The 17,581-nt window shown below is 46.1% G+C and overlaps 1 protein-coding gene and 1 long non-coding RNA gene across 2 annotated transcripts; both read right to left on the reverse strand.

The window, feature by feature from the left end:
- Positions 1-2,700: 2,700 nt before the first annotated feature.
- Positions 2,701-4,253, reverse strand: LOC127302539 (probable glucan endo-1,6-beta-glucosidase B). The gene is made up of 2 exons (XM_051333004.2): positions 4,114-4,253; positions 2,701-4,027 (listed from the first exon to the last, which is right to left on the reverse strand). The coding sequence occupies exon 2, from the start codon at positions 3,939-3,941 to the stop codon at positions 2,901-2,903; it is 1,041 nt and encodes a 346-aa protein (XP_051188964.1). The 5' UTR covers positions 3,942-4,027; positions 4,114-4,253; the 3' UTR covers positions 2,701-2,900.
- Positions 4,254-16,309: 12,056 nt separating this feature from the next.
- Positions 16,310-17,175, reverse strand: LOC139831123 (uncharacterized). Its single transcript, XR_011745727.1, has 2 exons — positions 16,987-17,175; positions 16,310-16,514 (listed from the first exon to the last, which is right to left on the reverse strand). It is a non-coding gene; the product is annotated as an uncharacterized lncRNA (long non-coding RNA).
- Between the last annotated feature and the right edge of the window lie 406 nt (positions 17,176-17,581).

Below are 17,581 nucleotides of genomic sequence, written 5' to 3' on the forward strand. Positions count from 1 at the left end.
GCAAAGAACAGCAGAGAACAATGATTGCAGTAGATTGTATTCAGATGTAAAAGAATGGACCGGGGTCCATAGTTCACTAGTGGTGTCTCTCCAATAAGATAAATAGCATGTTGGGTGAACAAATTACAGTTGGGCAATTGACAAATAGAGAGGGCATAACAATGCACATACATATCATGATGACTAATATGAGATTTAATTAGGGCATTACGACAAAGAACATAGACCGCTATCCAGCATGCATCTATGCCTAAAAAGTCCACCTTCGGGTTAGCATCCGCACCCCTTCCAGTATTAAGTTACAAACGACATACAATTGCATTAAATACTGTGCGTAATGTAAACAATACAAATATCCTTAGACAAAGCATCGTTGTTTTATCCCTAGTGGCAACAACACGTCCATAACCTTAGAATTTTCTGTCACTGTCCCAGATTCAATGGAGGCATGAACCCACTATCGAGCATAAATACCCCCTCTTGGAGTCACAAGTATCAACTTGGCCAGAGCCTCTACTAGCAACGGAGAGCATGCAAGATCATAAACAACACATATATGATAGATTGATAATCAACTTGACATAGTATTCCATATTCATCGGATCCCAACAAACACAACATGTAGCATTACAAATAGATGATCTTGATCATGATAGGCAGCTCACAAGATCTAAACATGATAGCACAAGAGGAGAAGACAACCATCTAGCTACTGCTATGGACCCATAGTCCAAGGATGAACTACTCACACATCAGTCCGGAGGCGATCATGGTGATGTAGAGTCCTCCAGGTGATGATTCCCCTCTCCGGCAGGGTGCGGGAGGCGATCTACTGAATCCCCCGAGATGGGATTGGTGGCGGCGGCGTATCTGGAACTTTTCTCGTATCGTGGCTCTCGGTAATAGGGTTTTCGTCACGGAGAGAATATATAAGCGAAGAGGCAGAGTCGGGAGAGGCTCGAGGGGCCCACACCCTAGGGCGGCACGCCTCCCCTCTTGGTCGCGCCGCCAGGTGGTATGGGGCCACCTTGGCTCCCCTTCCTTTCCTCTTCGGACTTCTGGAAGGCTCCGTGGAAAATAAGACCGTGGGCTTTTGTTTCGTCCAATTCCGAGAATATTTTCTGTGTAGGATTTCTGAAACCAAAAACAGCGGAAAACAGGAACTGGCGCTTCGGCATCTTGTTAATAGGTTAGTGCCGGAAAATGCATAATAATGATATAAAGTGTATATAAAATATGTGAGTATTGTCATAAAACTAGCATGGAACATAATAAATTATAGATACGTTTGAGACGTATCAACGATCTGAAGGTTGAAGACGAAGAGCATCTCAAAAAATTTGTTGTAATTTTTATTTTTATTGAAATGTTTTGTATTGTTGTATGATTATTTTAACGGCAGGGTCCTTTTCGCAGAAAAGGAAGTAATAAAGAAAGCAAGGAAAACACCTTCATGGGCCACGGTCTATAAGTGGCCCGATGTGGGCGAGCACATATGCTAGGACTCGTAGTGAGCTTGTCTGAAAAAAAAGTACTCGCAGCGAGCTAGAAGTAGTGCTTGCACACCACATTGCATATACTTGAAGGAGATGAGGCTTAGGCCATCCAAGTTGGATCGGGCACCGGCAGCTTCCGCTCCTTCCACCTCCGCTCTTTTTTCCGCTTGGTCGCTTCCCATTTTGTTGGTCATGTGTATCTCAATTAGGGATGTAGGCCGACGCCCGCCAAGCCATCGAGGCTTGTCCGCCTCATCACTTCATTCTCTAATCACCTAATGTCACTAGTCTTTAGCTAATTTGCACCACAAACCTAACCCCGCAGGTTGTCCACCATATCCGCCGGACTGTCCACTTGCATGCCTAATCTCAGTTCTCCATCAAATCCTTATAACAGTTGCTAGATTGAGTGATTGAACACTTGGCAGCTACTACCTCCTTTCCCTAAAACAAGCCATATATTTTTAGTCAAAAGTTAAAGCATATCAAGTTTGACTGAAGATGTACACAAAATATCATTATCTATAATAATTGATAAATACACCAAGAATATGCATCATATAGTGGATCTATAAATATAGATTTGGTAACGTAGATGTTTATATTTTTGTCTCTAAACTTAATCAAACTTAGATAATGTTGATATTTGATGAAATTTATATGCCTTGTTTTATGGATTGAAGGTAGTAACACATTTCCATTTGAAGCCATCCCATCCTTGCTCCGTTTCCTGGTCATTTGAGAGCTTTGTATGGAACCCACTAAGTAAGCTGGAGGTGACAGCGGCCTCTCAACTTGTCAGGATATACGATTCTGTTCAAAGGCCAGTGTTAGGCTGCCTGTGTTGTTCAAAGTTATGTTGGACTTGTCGTGGGTTTGTATGGATGGCATGGCGCCGTGGACGGGATTCAAATGGACGACAAGGGGTAAAGTGACAGGTGGAAGACTGGAAGCCAGCTCCTGCGGGAATCGACACAAACCAAAAAATCCTCACGGTGCCCTCGCATCAGGCCAACGCCCTGCTGCTGGCAGCAACCGAACTTTAGACCTTCATTTGCTAGATAGTACTAGTATTTTTTTTCTATAGCTCAGTAAGATTATGACTTTTATGTACTAGTACTTTTTGGTTCTTATATCTTAGTATAAGGTTATTAGACTTGAACTTATGGATTACGTACTGATCAATACATAATGCATGAATATCTGGCTGAAATATTCTGGAATTTTGGAACATTGAAATCTGGTAAGATTTTACAGGAATAGGTTTCAATTTCCTCGTAGAAATTCAAATCCCAAACTATAAAATTTGCATGCATGCTAGCTTAAGGGAAAAACTGATGGCACATTAATTAATACTAAGATGTATCAATTAGACGTCATCTAAAAAGTACGTGTCTGACTCTATCATGTATAATTGGAGCAGACATCTTGATACACACTCATTTCCAAGCCAGCGGCGTCTGTGGGTATCAGTTTACGGTACGTGGCGTCAGAGTACGTCCAACGAGGATCATTCAACTGCGTCTTCCACGTCCAGTACACCCAGCCACTCATTCCAGGCTTCTCGTAGAGCTGCTGCTGGGCCGTGAAAAACTTGTGGAAGAAGTCTGTGTCGTCGGGGCTCACGTTCGATGTCATGCTCCACTCGCCGGTAATGGCGAACGTCTGTTCGTCCACGACCCGACTGTCCGTGCAGGCCCTCTTCATGAGCTTGACCCGGTTGCCCTTGTCCTGGGGGGCATCAAAGCCAAAGCTAATGTAGTTGTGGTCATCGAACGCCGTCAGCTTGTCGTTGGCCACGGCAGAGTCGTGGCGTGGATTGCCTGATTCCCATTTCAGGGACATGAATTGCACGTGGAGCTTCTTGCCTTCAGGCACGCCCAGCGACGCTTCGGCATCTCGGACCGCCTTCAGAGCGCCTGGGTAGTACTTCTGGATCAGCCCGGGCACCTCACCGGGGGCAGGGTACCGTGTGCCATTTTTGTCATGCCTAGAGACGGGCTCGTTGAGAACCTCAATCATGCCGACGGTAGCGTAGGCGGGGTTTGTGTGGATGCGCTTGGTCATCCACGACATCCACTTCTGGGCGCGGTCAAAGTCGTAGTCGTTGAAGAAACCGGCTGGCTTGTTGTTCTGGCCGGTAAAGACGTCCTCTTGCTGACCGCGTGGAGCTCCATGCAGATCGATGATGACATACATGCCGAGGTCAGCGGCCTTTTGTACGACGGCGTCCAGGTAGGGGAGCATCCTGTTGCCGTCGGCAAAAGGCTCGCTGGCCTTGTCGACAATGTCTACGTTAGACCAGTACCCGATGGGAATGCGGATCGTGTTCAGGCCAACATCGTGGGCTGATTGGATGCTGGCGGCGTTGATCCAAGTCCTCCAGTGAGCCTCGAACTTGTCGTTGCCTGCGTCTCGTTTGCTTCCACCGTAATTGTTCAGCATGCAGTCGAACTCGGAGGCAGCCCCCTTTCAACCCATGACGTTGTCCCACTCGTCACGCATCATCCACGGCTCACATATGAGCCAGCCTGGGAATTTCAACCATTGTGTGTTAGTAGTTGTTGCCGGAGACGAGAAGGCTTCAGTGGATTTTTACAAATTTAACGAGACATACCGCCCAAATTAACGCCCCTGATCTTGTTGATATCCTTGAAAGCAGCCAAGTCGTGCTCCTTGGGAAGCCAGGCCGAGACAGCACCGGCCAGGAGCAGGAGCGCCGGGATAATGAGGATAGAACGATGCATCCCGTCTGCTGATGAGGGCTCTACTGCTACAGAAGTATAGAGGAGAGGATGAGGCGCGGTGATGGTTTTGTTGTTCACAGTAGGCGTTTACCAGGCGGCCCATTTATAGAATCTAGGCTCAGTCAGACGGAGAACCGCATCCTCATGATTTTCGTGGACAAGGTTTGCAGAGAGGTAAGCCGGGGAAACTACAGGCTGCAACTTGTCACTACTTGCACCCGCACCCACTCGTCGGATTTTATATTTTCAAATTTTCAAAAAATGTGAAATAAATCTTGGATATATAATATGTTGTATAATATGCATCGGCGAAGTATCACTCATAGATATGATAATGTGTGCCGTGCACAAGAAAAGAATAAATGATGTGTAAATAGTGATGGAATACTATTCACTTAATTTGGTCTTTTCTTTTTTCCACAGGTCACATATGGTCATGTTTTGGAATGAAATTTTATACATGCAGAAGTTACAATGTAACCCTTGTCCATGCTTTATTACATATTTTTTGAAAACTCGAAAGTGCACCAACCGATAATGAGATGCGGGTGCAACTAGTTGTGAAATACCCGCTCTCGGTAATCCGCAAATATATCCTGTGTGCACATACATGTATCCCGTATTCGGTCGGGAATGGATAAAGTGAGACCGAGCTACATGTAGTCATTTATTTATCCTAATTAAAAAAATTATATTTATTTTTTTAAAATGAAAAAAGTATCAATGTAACCAATGATATATCCTACAATGATGTGAAAATCATTTTTATGTAGCCCAGAATATAAAGAGTTTCACATCAAAATTTTAGACATTCAGTGCATATATCATTTGCTATATTCAGGATTTTTCTCGTTATTTTTTGAAATTTGAAACTATGATCCTAGAATTTTTTTAAACAGAGAACTAGCTCGGCCACATGATTGGATTGGTACATTCCACCAAGTACGACTACATTCCGGTGCCCTCGCTTCCGGACTAGGCAATCGATGGTGCCGGTCCACCTCATCCTGTTGTGAAGTGTATATGTGGATTGCCTAGCCCTTTTCATCAGTTCGGTCTTTTGGTTGCATTGGTTAGAGTATGCAGTTCTTCTTCTTTTACGTGTTGACTTTCTCTTCTCCCGTCACACGCGAGTGGGGGTGTTGTGAAGTGTATATGTGGATTGCCTAGCCCTTTTCATCAGTTCGGACTTTTGGTTCAAGTGGCTAGTGCATGAAGCTTAACACATCCGTCAACTGTATTTAAGCCGTTGACCCCTGGTGCCGGTCCACCTCATCCTCCCTTGCATTTAAGCCGTTGACCCCTAAAGAGATCAACACGCAAGAGAGAAGGTGATAAGATAAGGTTTGCTCAATCCTGAATGATAGGCAACTTTCATGGCGCAAGGCGAAAGCACTGAAACGCGACAGCCTCATGTCGATTCTGCTCCCGCAGGGCATCTCCAGCGGGCGGTTCACACCCAATGCCACACCATCGATGGCAGTTTGGTGGCCAAAGCTCTGGTGCAGTTGCCTCTCAGCACAGGAAGGAGCTAAATCTGCTGGTCATAGTCACGCAAGAGAAATTTGGCTGGAGCGCAATTCTCTTAGAGGAACATGTCTGTTGCAGCAAAGAAGTTATGCTGGAGTAACGCACCATCAGTTTCATGCTATGATCATGTAAAAGAAAATTTCATGCTACAATATGTTTATTATCGAAATGGGGTTCTCCCAAGCCTCTGCATTAATCGATGCACACAGGTTGTTTTTAAGTTATAAATTTCAGTGCTTACATCTCACGAATCACATAGCGCAAACATAAAAATCACCAGCGAAAAAACAGTAGAACAAATCGCATATGCATATTGTAGACACCTTTGTCTTCAACAAATAACGGCATGTGAAAAAAAAATTACCCCGTGACGAAAGTAGCATGCAAAAACCTTTATGTTCAACGACAACTTCATCTTCCATGTTTTTTTAATATTAATTATCGGCTGTAAGGTTGAATCAATGCTTTATACAATGAATCCATAGTGAATTTTACATTCGTTGGATTCCAGTGAAGCTCATCTACCTCATGTAACAGTTGGACAAAAGCCCAATTCGTTCCAAGTATTTCGAAGTACGTATACAACGTGAAAATTTGCGACTACTTGCACATACTTCTTTAAATCTCGAGAAAAAATCCAAGTATTTCGAAGTACATATACAACGTGAAAATTTAAGTACATTTACGTACAAGAACGAGTACAATTACGTACATAGCACAAATACAATTAGATAAATGTCATAAAGGTTGGTCTTTGGCTAGTGCACGTAATTGTGTTATGATAGAGCACGAGTACAATGAAGGTCGAATACAACTCAGTAAACACTTGAATACAATTATGTACAAAGCACGAGTACACGAGTACAATGAGAAGATCGAATACAACTCAGTAAACACTTGAATACAATTATGTACAAAGCACGAGTACACGAGTACAGAGCTTTTTCGAGTTTCTCAATGGTCCCTCTACGCAATTCTTCTAAATTTCTAATAGTACTCAAGATCCTTTGTTTTCGATTATCTAATAAATCTTTGAAGGTCGAATACAACTCAGTAAACACTTGCATACAATTATGTACAAAGCACGAGTACAATTACAAACAGAACATAAGTATAGCAGTTCAGTGATTCAGGTGAGAAGGTCCGCTCTAGATGATTTACGGTGCGGTGGCTCTCATGCGCGTGCCACTAGCCTGATGTGCCCCCTTCCCCATGATGCTTTTATCTAAACCTTGGCTAGCTAGTGGACAGTTTCAGCTGTTTTAGCTCCAGATTTTGTTTTACCTTTCTTTATTTTTCCTATCCTATGGCCTTCTTTGTCCTCCTCTTTTTTTTTTCTGTTTTTAGTTCCGCGCCATCTTGCTGATTGGGGAGAACTTGGTGATCTGAGATCTCAGTTTATATTTATTCTACGAGGAGTGAACATTTAATTCCACACATCGAGATTCAACTCAAGATCGACCGGATTTTGTAGTTGTCGAGTTGTAGTGTTCATGAATCATAACTTGCGAGGTCTATACATTTCAAAGAAGTTTGAAATTGGTACGAGTTTCAGAATTATATCGCCATATCCTCTATAAATTTATCCCAAAGCTGCTAATGTATGAGATTGAGCGCTGCAAATGTATAAGTTGTGTGCACTATCGGATCATCTACCACAATACCCCATCTACCACAATACCCAGGCTTGTAGACTGTAGTCTGAAGTTTTTGTGTATTTCTGAATCGAGTTGCTAGATGGAATGGTGTTCAGTTAGAGAAGATGGATGATGATCTTGCTTGGTAGCTTATCATGTCTGCTTGCCCTTTTGATTTTGCTTGTTGATCTTCAGATAGTAGGCTTTTTTTTCTGGCAAACCTTCTATAAACAAGATGGTATATGCTCTTGCCGTGCTCTATAAGGAAAATGGATTCCGAGTTTGTGCTTGTGGCATTCTCAAAACTATGTTTCTCTCTTATTTACCACAAACTTAACTATCTCCAGATGTTTCAAGCATTGTCTTCCATGGTCTACCACAGTCTAAAAAATGTTATCTGTAGAATATGTGTCACAATTTCCCCTGTGTGGAAGTTACTTGGTTTTTACACTAGGATCTACCTAGCTTGGTAGGTACATCTTAAATCAAAATGGCATGTACATTTGGACATGGCTGTTTATCCGAGGCTCCAGGTGATACAATAGGGAAATATGCTCAGTATTTGGGCTAATTCTCAAAAAAAAATTTGAGGAAACAACCGCGGGGGGGGGGGGGGGGGGGGGGGGGTGGTGGGATCACCCACCTGAACTCGATTTTCATTAATGCGGGGGCGGGTTACAGGGGGGCGCGTAAAGCCAACAACATAGGTCTGGGGTGGCATACCGTGCCCAACAAAGTGAGATGGGGGAGCTGGATACAGGGGGAGTACATGGCGAGGTAAGAGCCAAAATCTAAGAGATAGCCTGGCACCAGGTCAGCAGAGCGCTCGTGTCGACCCTAGAGGGGGCGCGGACGACCCATAAGCGGAGATGGTCGACTAACAAAGCTACAATGCGTGGAGTAGACATGAAATCCGCATCAAACACCATTCTGTTGTGGGATTTCCAGACGGTCCACAAGAGGGCCAGGATGACCCTAACCCTGTTGCGCGCCTCCGGGTGCATGGGAGGTAAGTCTTCTGAGAGAGCATCGAGGAGGACCGAAACGTCAGCGTCCACATGGGGGAGACCTGAGGGAGAGAGAACACTCCAAAGGGGGCAGAGGGGGGAGCCGACAAACAAATGCGAGGTATCTTCCGGTCGATTGGGGCAGAATGGGCAGTCCAGGGAGGGCACACATCCAATGCGGTGTAGCAGCGCTCGCGTCCTTGTCTTGTGGAGGCGCACTATCCAAAAGAACACCCGCACCTTGTGAGGCGCAAAGCAGACCCAGTTGACGTCTTGCCCGGGGACGATACAACCCGAGGAGTGGAGGGACCGGTAGACGCTCCCTCACTACTAGGGAAAAGCCTATAGGTGGAGGCAAGTGGTGCCGGCGCACCACCATAGGCATGCGCCGGTGGAACTTGTTGCCGGCGCACCAAATAAGCGCCGCGCCGGCGATGGACGCTCACTGCCGGCGCACCTTCTGATCCGACGCGCCGGCGCTATTTCCTGGCAATACCTCGCCCAACTCGGGCCAGGCCCACGAAGCATTGCCGACGCACCAGCCCATGAGCGCGCCGGCGGTAATTTACTATTGCCGGCGCGCTCATGGGCTGGTGCGCCGGCAATGCTTCGTGGGCCTGGTCTAGAGCAGATATAGCTGGATGGGCTATATACTGCCGGCCCACCCAGGTCCTGGTGCACCGGTAGTAACCTGGGACTTATTACAGCCACCAACCAGCACTCACACAGCCACTACACTCACTCCTCATCCACACAACCCGACCCTTCTCCCAACCCACCTAATTTTTGCCCATTTCTACCCCAAATTTAGCCAATTTGACCAAACAAAATCATATTTTTTGAGCAAATCTTCCCTTCCTACATGCATCTCCCACATCCCTATGTAGATCTAGATCTATCTATCGCGCATTGACCGCTCAATCTAGATCTAGAAAGTTGGCTTCCATACGCCATTATCGCGGCGCGTCGTCTCGATCTCATCGACGAATATATCAAACAAATAGGTGATTAATGAACAAATTGAGTAATGAAATCGACGTATGTTGGACATTTGAAGCAAAGCTCTCGTGTGTGGCATATACATATGTTGTGTTTGTGCTTGTGTGTGTTGGCGTTGAAAATGAGTTGCCAACATTGCGCCGAAATGTTGATTCTTTAAGTTTCTGTTTCGGCACATTTCTGGCGCTCCTATGTCCTACCGTGTAGGAAGGTCATGCCGAAATTTTCCGTGAAAACTACCGACGGATGGATGGTTCTAATCAATTATATAATCTTACCGTGCAGGCGATAATGGTTATCGAGATGAGTGAAAGCGTCGTGATGAGATATCTGAAATACGCGATCATCGACATGTATGACAATAACCGCACGGAGGTATTGTGTCCGTGCCGAAGATGCAAACGAGTGAAATGGTTTGACCCCTATTCAGGCAAATTGCAGGGGCACCTGCTCACTAATGGTTTCATGCATGGACACACTCAATGGATGAGTGATGATGGCGCGGAGGTCAATGGGGCGACGGTAGCAGGTGGTAATGGCCGGCAAGAAGGAGGGCATCATGATATCGATGACGATGAAGAGTTTGTCGCACAGGACGATAACCTTGACGACGACAGTAACCTTGACGATGACAGTAACCTTGACGATGACGAAGAGGAGCCGCTAGCTTCAGTCGTGCGGGACCCTCATCTTCAAGATCTGCTTCTCGAAAAGATGAAAGGCGCCAAGCGGAAATCAAAGCTTGAGCAACTGGAGATAGACTCGAATACTCCGTTGTACGACTCAGGTCGCGGGTTTGGGGAGTCCCGCTTGAGAGTAGCGCTCGATGTGCTGCAGATGAAGGCGAAACACGGATGGACGGACACAAGCGTCGACGACATTCTGGAATACGTGAAAGATCTCCTTCCTGCCCGGAACACGTGTCCTGGTAGTCTAGCTGAGGCCAAGAGAATCGTGTGCCCTCTCGACTTACCCCACGAAAAGTATCACGCCTGCATCAACGACTGTATCATGTATCGCAAGGAGCACGTGGACAAGACCAAATGTCCTGTGTGTGACGCTGAATGGTACAAGAAAGGGAAGAAGAAAGCTCCTCGGAAAGTTGTGTGGTACTTCCCGCTCGCCCCCCGGCTTCAACGGTTCTACGCGGACCGCAAGGAAGCAAAGCTCATGCGCTGGCACGCTGAAAGAAAGGAGGCAGTGTTGAATGATGAAGAGTGGATTGAGCACCCAGTGCTGACGCACCCTTCGGATGCAAGCCAGTGGAAAGCATTAGACAATGAATTCGGAAGTTTTGGGGCAGATCCCAGAAACATCAGGTTGGGTGCGAGCACGGACGGATTCAATCCGTTCGGAAACCAGAGCAGCACACATAGCACATGGCCCGTGTTTGTATGGATCTACAACCTCCCGCCCTGGTTGTGCATGAAGAGGAAGTACATACAGATGAGTATGCTAATTCAAGGGCCGACACAGCCAGGAAACGATATCAACATGTATCCCGAATTATTAAAGGAGGAGCTTGAAACGTTGTGGGCGGAGGAAGGGGTAGATACATGGGACGCCGTCTCTGAAGAATATTTCCCTTTGAGAGTTGCATTGATCACGACGGTGCAGGACTACCTCGGATACGGTTATATTTCGTGTCAGGTGCATGGAAGAGACGATGTTTTTGCAGCTTGGTAAGGATCCCGGCTCTTCGAAAATAGTTTACATGGGGCATCGAAGGTGGCTACACAAGACTGACCCATGGAGAAAACGTGGAGATCTGTTCGATGGTACAAATGAACCCCGAGGACCTCCACGTAAGAAGAGCGGCGAAGAGATCGATACATTACTGAAAGGTTGGAAGGAGTGCCCTGCGCCGGGAAAGATTCGTCAAAAGCCTAGAGAGAAGAAGAAGAAAAAGGAAACGACGCCGCTCATTGGTGTATGGAAAAGGAGGTGCGTGTTTTGGGACTTGCCGTACTGGAAAATTCTCGATACACCTCACTGCCTTGATGTCATGCATATTACAAAGAACGTGTGCGAGAGCTTGCTTGGCACTCTTCTCAACATGCCGGACCGGGCCAAAGATGGGCCGAAAGCAAGACACGACCTGAAAGTTTTGGGCATCAGGGAAGAGCTTCAGATCCCGGCGGCCCAAGAGGGACAGTCGGAGGAGGAGGCGGACGGCGGTCAGAAGCACAAAAGGATTAAGCAGCCAGACTATTACTGTCCCCCCTCCTGCTTCACTTTTAGTCCGGCTGAGGTCGATCAATTTTTCAATTGCCTTCTAGGAGTCAAAGTGCCCTTCGGTTACTCCGGGATAATAAGCAGATACATGGACCCCAAGAAACGAAACTTCAGTGGCATGAAGTCTCATGACTGTCACGTGATGATGACGCAGATTCTTCCGGTTGCAATCCGAGGTATATTGGATGACCATGTCCGTGCAACGCTGACTGGGCTCTGTAACTTCTTCGACGTCATAACTCGGAAGTCGATAAGCGTGAAGAAACTCGCAAGGCTCCAGGAAGAGATCGTGGTGATCCTATGTGAGCTTGAGATGTACTTCCCGCCTGCATTCTTTGACGTGATGGTCCATCTGTTGGTCCATATCATGGATGATATCATCAGTCTAGGGCCGGCATTCTTACACAACATGATGCCGTTTGAAAGAATGAATGGGGTCATTAAAGGATACGTTTGTAACAGATCACATCCGGATGGAAGCATCGTGCAGGGCTAGCTCACCGAAGAGTGCATCTCTTTCTGCACGAATTATCTAGACATCGAGGACCCTGTTGGTTTGCCTCAAAACAAGCACCTCCGCAGGTTCGAGGGAGTAGGCCACAAAAATGGAAGGAAGGAACTACACGTGCACATGTCTGGTCGGACTTCCGACTTTGACAGGGCCAACTTAGTAGCGCTACAACACATTGACTTGATCGATCCTTGGTTGAAAGAGCACAAAACCATGATAGAGAACAGTGGCAAGCCGATGATGACGGAAGCAGAAATATACAGAGAGCACAACTCCTCTTTCGCGCGCTGGTTCAAAGACCACATTGATGCTAATCCCCCACCAATGGATTCTGACAAGGTTAAACTAGTATTGGCCTTGTCACATGGCCCCGCGCCCAACATCATGACTTACCAAGCGTATGATATCAACGGGTACACATTCTACACGGAAGAAAAAGACAAGAACAGTGTTTACCAGAACTCAGGGTAACGATGGATTCCTGGACGGGTGACGTAATGTAAGGGTATATTGCCCCTATGTGTGGTTTTGGTAATTAATGACAACCCCTATGGACTAATGTTTTCATTGAGTTTATATGAAGGAATATTCCATAGGTTCTACTTGTATTCCATGTGTTGGATTCAAGTATGGATGCCATGTAAATAAAGATACATCTTGTGTATTGGCATCAAGATCATAAATTTGAAGATCTATATGTGATATGATCAAGAAGAAGAAATGAAGAAGGAGTTCTTATGTGGAACTCAATACTGGCCATGCTCTATCCTATGAGATAAGCAATGAATGATCAAGATCTTGAGAGCTTGATTCCAAGTGAAGAATTCTTTATACACCTCAAGATAGTATGATAGAGTATGAGAAGATACAAGGTTGAGTTGGGCAAGTTCAAGATGAGCATCTTGAGTGGATCACATGCTTGAAGCTTGCCGTCCATTTGGTGATGATGGACATGTGAAGATGTGCATCAATAGAGCTTTCCCATCATGGTGTATGGGGGAGCATTTGTGAGTCTTCACGAAGCGACGATGATCAAGTGAGGCATTCCGGCTTGAGTGGAGCTTGAAGAGCTATCATCAAGATCAAGCGGATGCGCAAGGAAAAGGTATGGCCTTTCTAGGTTTTCCTTTTACCGGTCTCAAGGTGGTTGTTGGGAGACCGGATTATAGGATAGATAGCCGCACTATCAAGAGGGGCTTTCGGTTGGGTAACTTGATCGCATCGTCTTAGGGAGCTCAATCCTTTGCATACTTTGCATATCCGTATTGCTTCTTGGTGTTTCTCTGTGTGAGGTTCTTGAGCTTGTTGCTAGCTTTACAACAAGCCCAAGTTCATCGAAAACGGAATCCGCATGCATCTTCTATTGCGTTTTCGAGTTTGGACGTCTTCACCGTTTCTTGACGGTGGGAGACTCCCTCTCTAAAATCATCTAAAAATGTTGGGGTTCTATTCGTCGTTATCTTTCCAACAAAATTGGTTTCATGCGAATCGGAGTTCGGGAGCATTAGTTATTAAAGAAAAAGGAAAAAGAGAAAAGAATAAAAAGAAAATAAAAAAAAGGGGGAGGGGCAACCGGCCGGCCGGGCCACGCGCCGGCCCACCCGGCCGAAACCGGCCCGGGCGCTTGTGCCTTCCGGGCGGCATCCAGTGGGCCTCGCGGCCTGGTCCGGCCCAGTGCCGGCCACGGTCCGGCCCGCCCGGCTGCCTCCTCCGGCCCGACCGGTCACCCCGCCGGCCTGGGCTCCCTTCGCCCCCGCGCGGCCGCTATCTGCCGCCCGGCTGCTGGGCCGGCCCGACCGGGCTGCCAATCGGACGCCTCATCGCCAAATCCTTTTTTTTACTTGTTTATCTTTCACCTATACACTTTTAACTCTAGTACACTTAATCTTAGGTCAAATTACAATCATGGCTAAACTTTCCAGTCGGTCACCCATCCTCACACTACTTCAACCTCAGCATGATTAACTTCTTGGTTCCATTCGGATGAGCTTCCCTTAAAGAATTGACACCTTACTGATAATAATAGTCTATCAACCCTATTAACCCTTGCACTGTGATGTCACAACTCTTTATTTTTGAATTCCAAAAAATTACTTAAGTAAACAACAATGAATATATAAGTAACAATGAATAATAATATTGAATTCAAATAACAATAAAATAATTTTATTTTTTGGTTTTTTTCTATTTAATATGGAATAATTAATATCTTTAAATCGAAAAACTGAAATTCCACAAATAATATGTATAAATCGATCAGAAAAATGAGAGGAATCTAAATATAACATCCATATCATCATTTGAACCTAAAAATTAGAGTAATCCAAATATGACGTCCAGCTTGCCATCTGGCCAAAACGGCCCCCTCGGGAGATGCGAAATGGCCGTATCGGACGCGCTGGTGCACCATTCGCCAACATGCTAAACGGAAAAAAATTAGCACATAAAGTGATGTGTTATAGACCTAAAAACATTTTTCGCGAAATTTATTGAGCGACGGAAAGTGTACCCCTAGTTCAAATCCGGTCAGTTTCCAGCGGATTCGGCGGGACACCGCAGGAAGCCGCAGGGATTTCCAGATAGCTAGCACGCACATATGGCATGTGATATGTGGTGCGGAGGCGGTGTCCTACCACTACGCGGAGGTCTCGCGCAATACTAAAATACGCCTCATGTAGCTGCTTCACAAAAAAAAACTCGTTTTGGCACCCCGAAAATGAAAAAACCATCGCCCATGGGTCGGATTGGAAATCCGCTCCCGGGGCCATGCCTTCCTTCCCAGGGACCACGCATGTGCCAAATATGGCCTCGTTCCGACAAACTATGCGGTGTCACATGCCGTTTCCTACTCATTTGCCCTAAAAGCCATAGAACTCCGGACGTGATAGCTCTGTTTGTGAAGGGTTTTCCAAAATAATTGCCGTATCCTAATTCTAATTTTTTGGAGTGGTTACTAGGACACATAAAATGACGCCATGCGGCTCCAAGGGATTTTCTAACTTAGTTTAAATTGCCATCCGGCCAAAATGGCCCCCCACGGAGATGCGGTATGGCCGTACCGGGCGCGCTGGTGCACCCGTTCACCATCGCGCTAAACGGAAAAAGTTTAGCACATAAATTGATGTGTTTTAGACCTAAAAATATTTTTCCCAAAATTTATTGAGTGACGGAAAGTGTACCCCTAGTTCAAATCCGGTCACTTTCCAGCGGATTCCGCGGGACACAGCAGGAAGCCGCAGGGATTTTCAGATAGCTAGCACGCACATATGGCATGTGAGATGTGGTGCGGAGGCGGTGTCCTACTAGTACACGGAGGTCTCGCGCAATACAAAAATACGCCCCATGTAGCTGGTTCACAAAAAAAACCCGTTTTGGCACCCCGAAAATGAAAAAACCATCAGCCATGGGTCGGATTGGAAATCTGCTTCCGGGGCATTGCTTCCCATCCCAGGGACCACGCACGTGCCAAATATGGCCTCGTTCCGACAAACTATGCGGTGTCACGGACCGTTTCCTACTCATTTGCCCTAAAAGCCATAGAACTCCGGACGTGATAGCTCTGTTTGTGAAGGGTTTTCCAAAATAATTGTTGTATCCTAATTCCGTCTTTTGGAGTGGTTACTAGGACACATAAAATGACGCCATGCGGCTCCAAGGGATTTTCTAACTTAGTTAAATTGTCATCCGGCCAAAACGGCCCCCCCACGGAGATGCGGTATGGCCGTACCGGGCGCGCTGTTGCACCCATTCACCATCGTGCTAAACAGAAAAAATTTAGCACATAAAGTGATGAGTTGTAGACCTAAAAACATTTTTCCCAGAATTTATTGAGCGACGGAAAGTGTAGCCCTAGTTCAAATCCGGTCACTTTTCAGCGGATTCAGCGGGACACAGCAGGAAGCCGCAGGGATTCCCAGATAGCTAGCACGCACATATGACATGTGATATGTGGTGCGGAGGCGGTGTCCTACTACTACGCGGAGGTCTCACGCAATACAAAAATACGCCTCATGTAGCTGGTTCACAAAAAAACCAGTTTTGGCACCCCGAAAATGAAAAAACCATCGGCCATGGGTCGGATTGGAAATCCGCTTCCGTGGCATTGCTTCCCATCCCAGGGACCACGCACGTGCAAAATATGGCCCCGTTCCGACAAACTATGCGGTGTCACGGACCGTTTCCTTCTCATTTCCCCTAAAAGTCATAGAACTCCGAACTTGATAGCCCTGTTTGTGAAGGGTGTTCCAAAATAACTGCCGTAACCCAATTCCGTCTTTTGGAGTGGTTACTAGGACACATAAAATGACGCCATGTGGCTCCGCGGGATTTTCTGACTTCGTTTAAATCGCCATCTGGCCAAAACGGGAAAACGATGACATATAAGAAAGTGTTTGAATTGTTACTATATTAACATGATATACATGATTCAAATATGCATGATTTTGACATAAACGGATAGAGGATGTTTTTCTGAACATTTTGATACCTTATACGCATTTTTCTGACATCATATGAATTAGTTATGATTTTTACAAAATTAGACAAATTTGACAAATAGTCTACGCCGAGGGTGGCCGTCGGCGTAGCCCTGTCTACGCCTAGGGCCAAACATATGCCGAGGGCTGCCCTCAGCGTAGACTTCGCTACGCCGACGGCTACGATACGCCGAGGGTGAGACTCGCTGGCTGGCCGTGCCGGGCCATACGCCGACGGCCCCGACATTTGGCCGTCGGCGTATGCCACGGCCCTCGGCGTACGTCGCTATTCCTGTAGTGCGGAGACGACAAGGCTTCAGTGGATTTTTATAAATTTAACGAGACATACCGCCCAAATTAACGCCCCTGATCTTGTTGATGCCCTTGAAAGCAGCCAAGTCGTGCTCCTTGGGAAGCCAGGCCGAGACAGCACCGGCCAGGAGCAGGAGCGCCGGGATAATGAGGATAGTACGATGCATCCCGTCTGCTGAGGGCTCTACTGCTATAGAAGTATAGAGGAGAGGATGAGGCGCGGTGATGGTTTTGTTGTTCACAGTAGGCGTTTACCAGGCGGCCCATTTATAGAATCTAGGCTCAGTCAGATGGAGAACCGCATCCTCATGATTTTTGTGGACAAGGTTTGCAGAGAGGTAAGCCGGGGAAACTACAGGCTGCAACTTGTCACTACTTGCACCCGCACCCACTCGTCGGATTTTATATTTTCAAATTTCAAAAAATGTGAAATAAATCTTGGATATATAATATGTTATATAATATGCATCGGCGAAGTATCACTCATAGATATGATAATGCGTGCCCTGCACAAGAAAAAAAAAATGATGTGTAAATAGTGATGGAATACTATTTATTTTGGTCTTTTCTTTTTTCCACATGTCACATATGGTCATGTTTTGGAATGAAATTTTATACGTGCAGAAGTTACA

This window comes from Lolium perenne, chromosome 5 (assembly GCF_019359855.2).
Source record: "Lolium perenne isolate Kyuss_39 chromosome 5, Kyuss_2.0, whole genome shotgun sequence".
Lineage (NCBI taxonomy): Eukaryota > Viridiplantae > Streptophyta > Magnoliopsida > Poales > Poaceae > Lolium > Lolium perenne.

What these genes read in the sequence shown, in the direction of transcription:
- LOC127302539 (XM_051333004.2), bottom strand. Translation starts at nt 3,941, where the DNA reads ATGCTGAACAATTACGGTGGAAGCAAACGAGACGCAGGCAACGACAAG.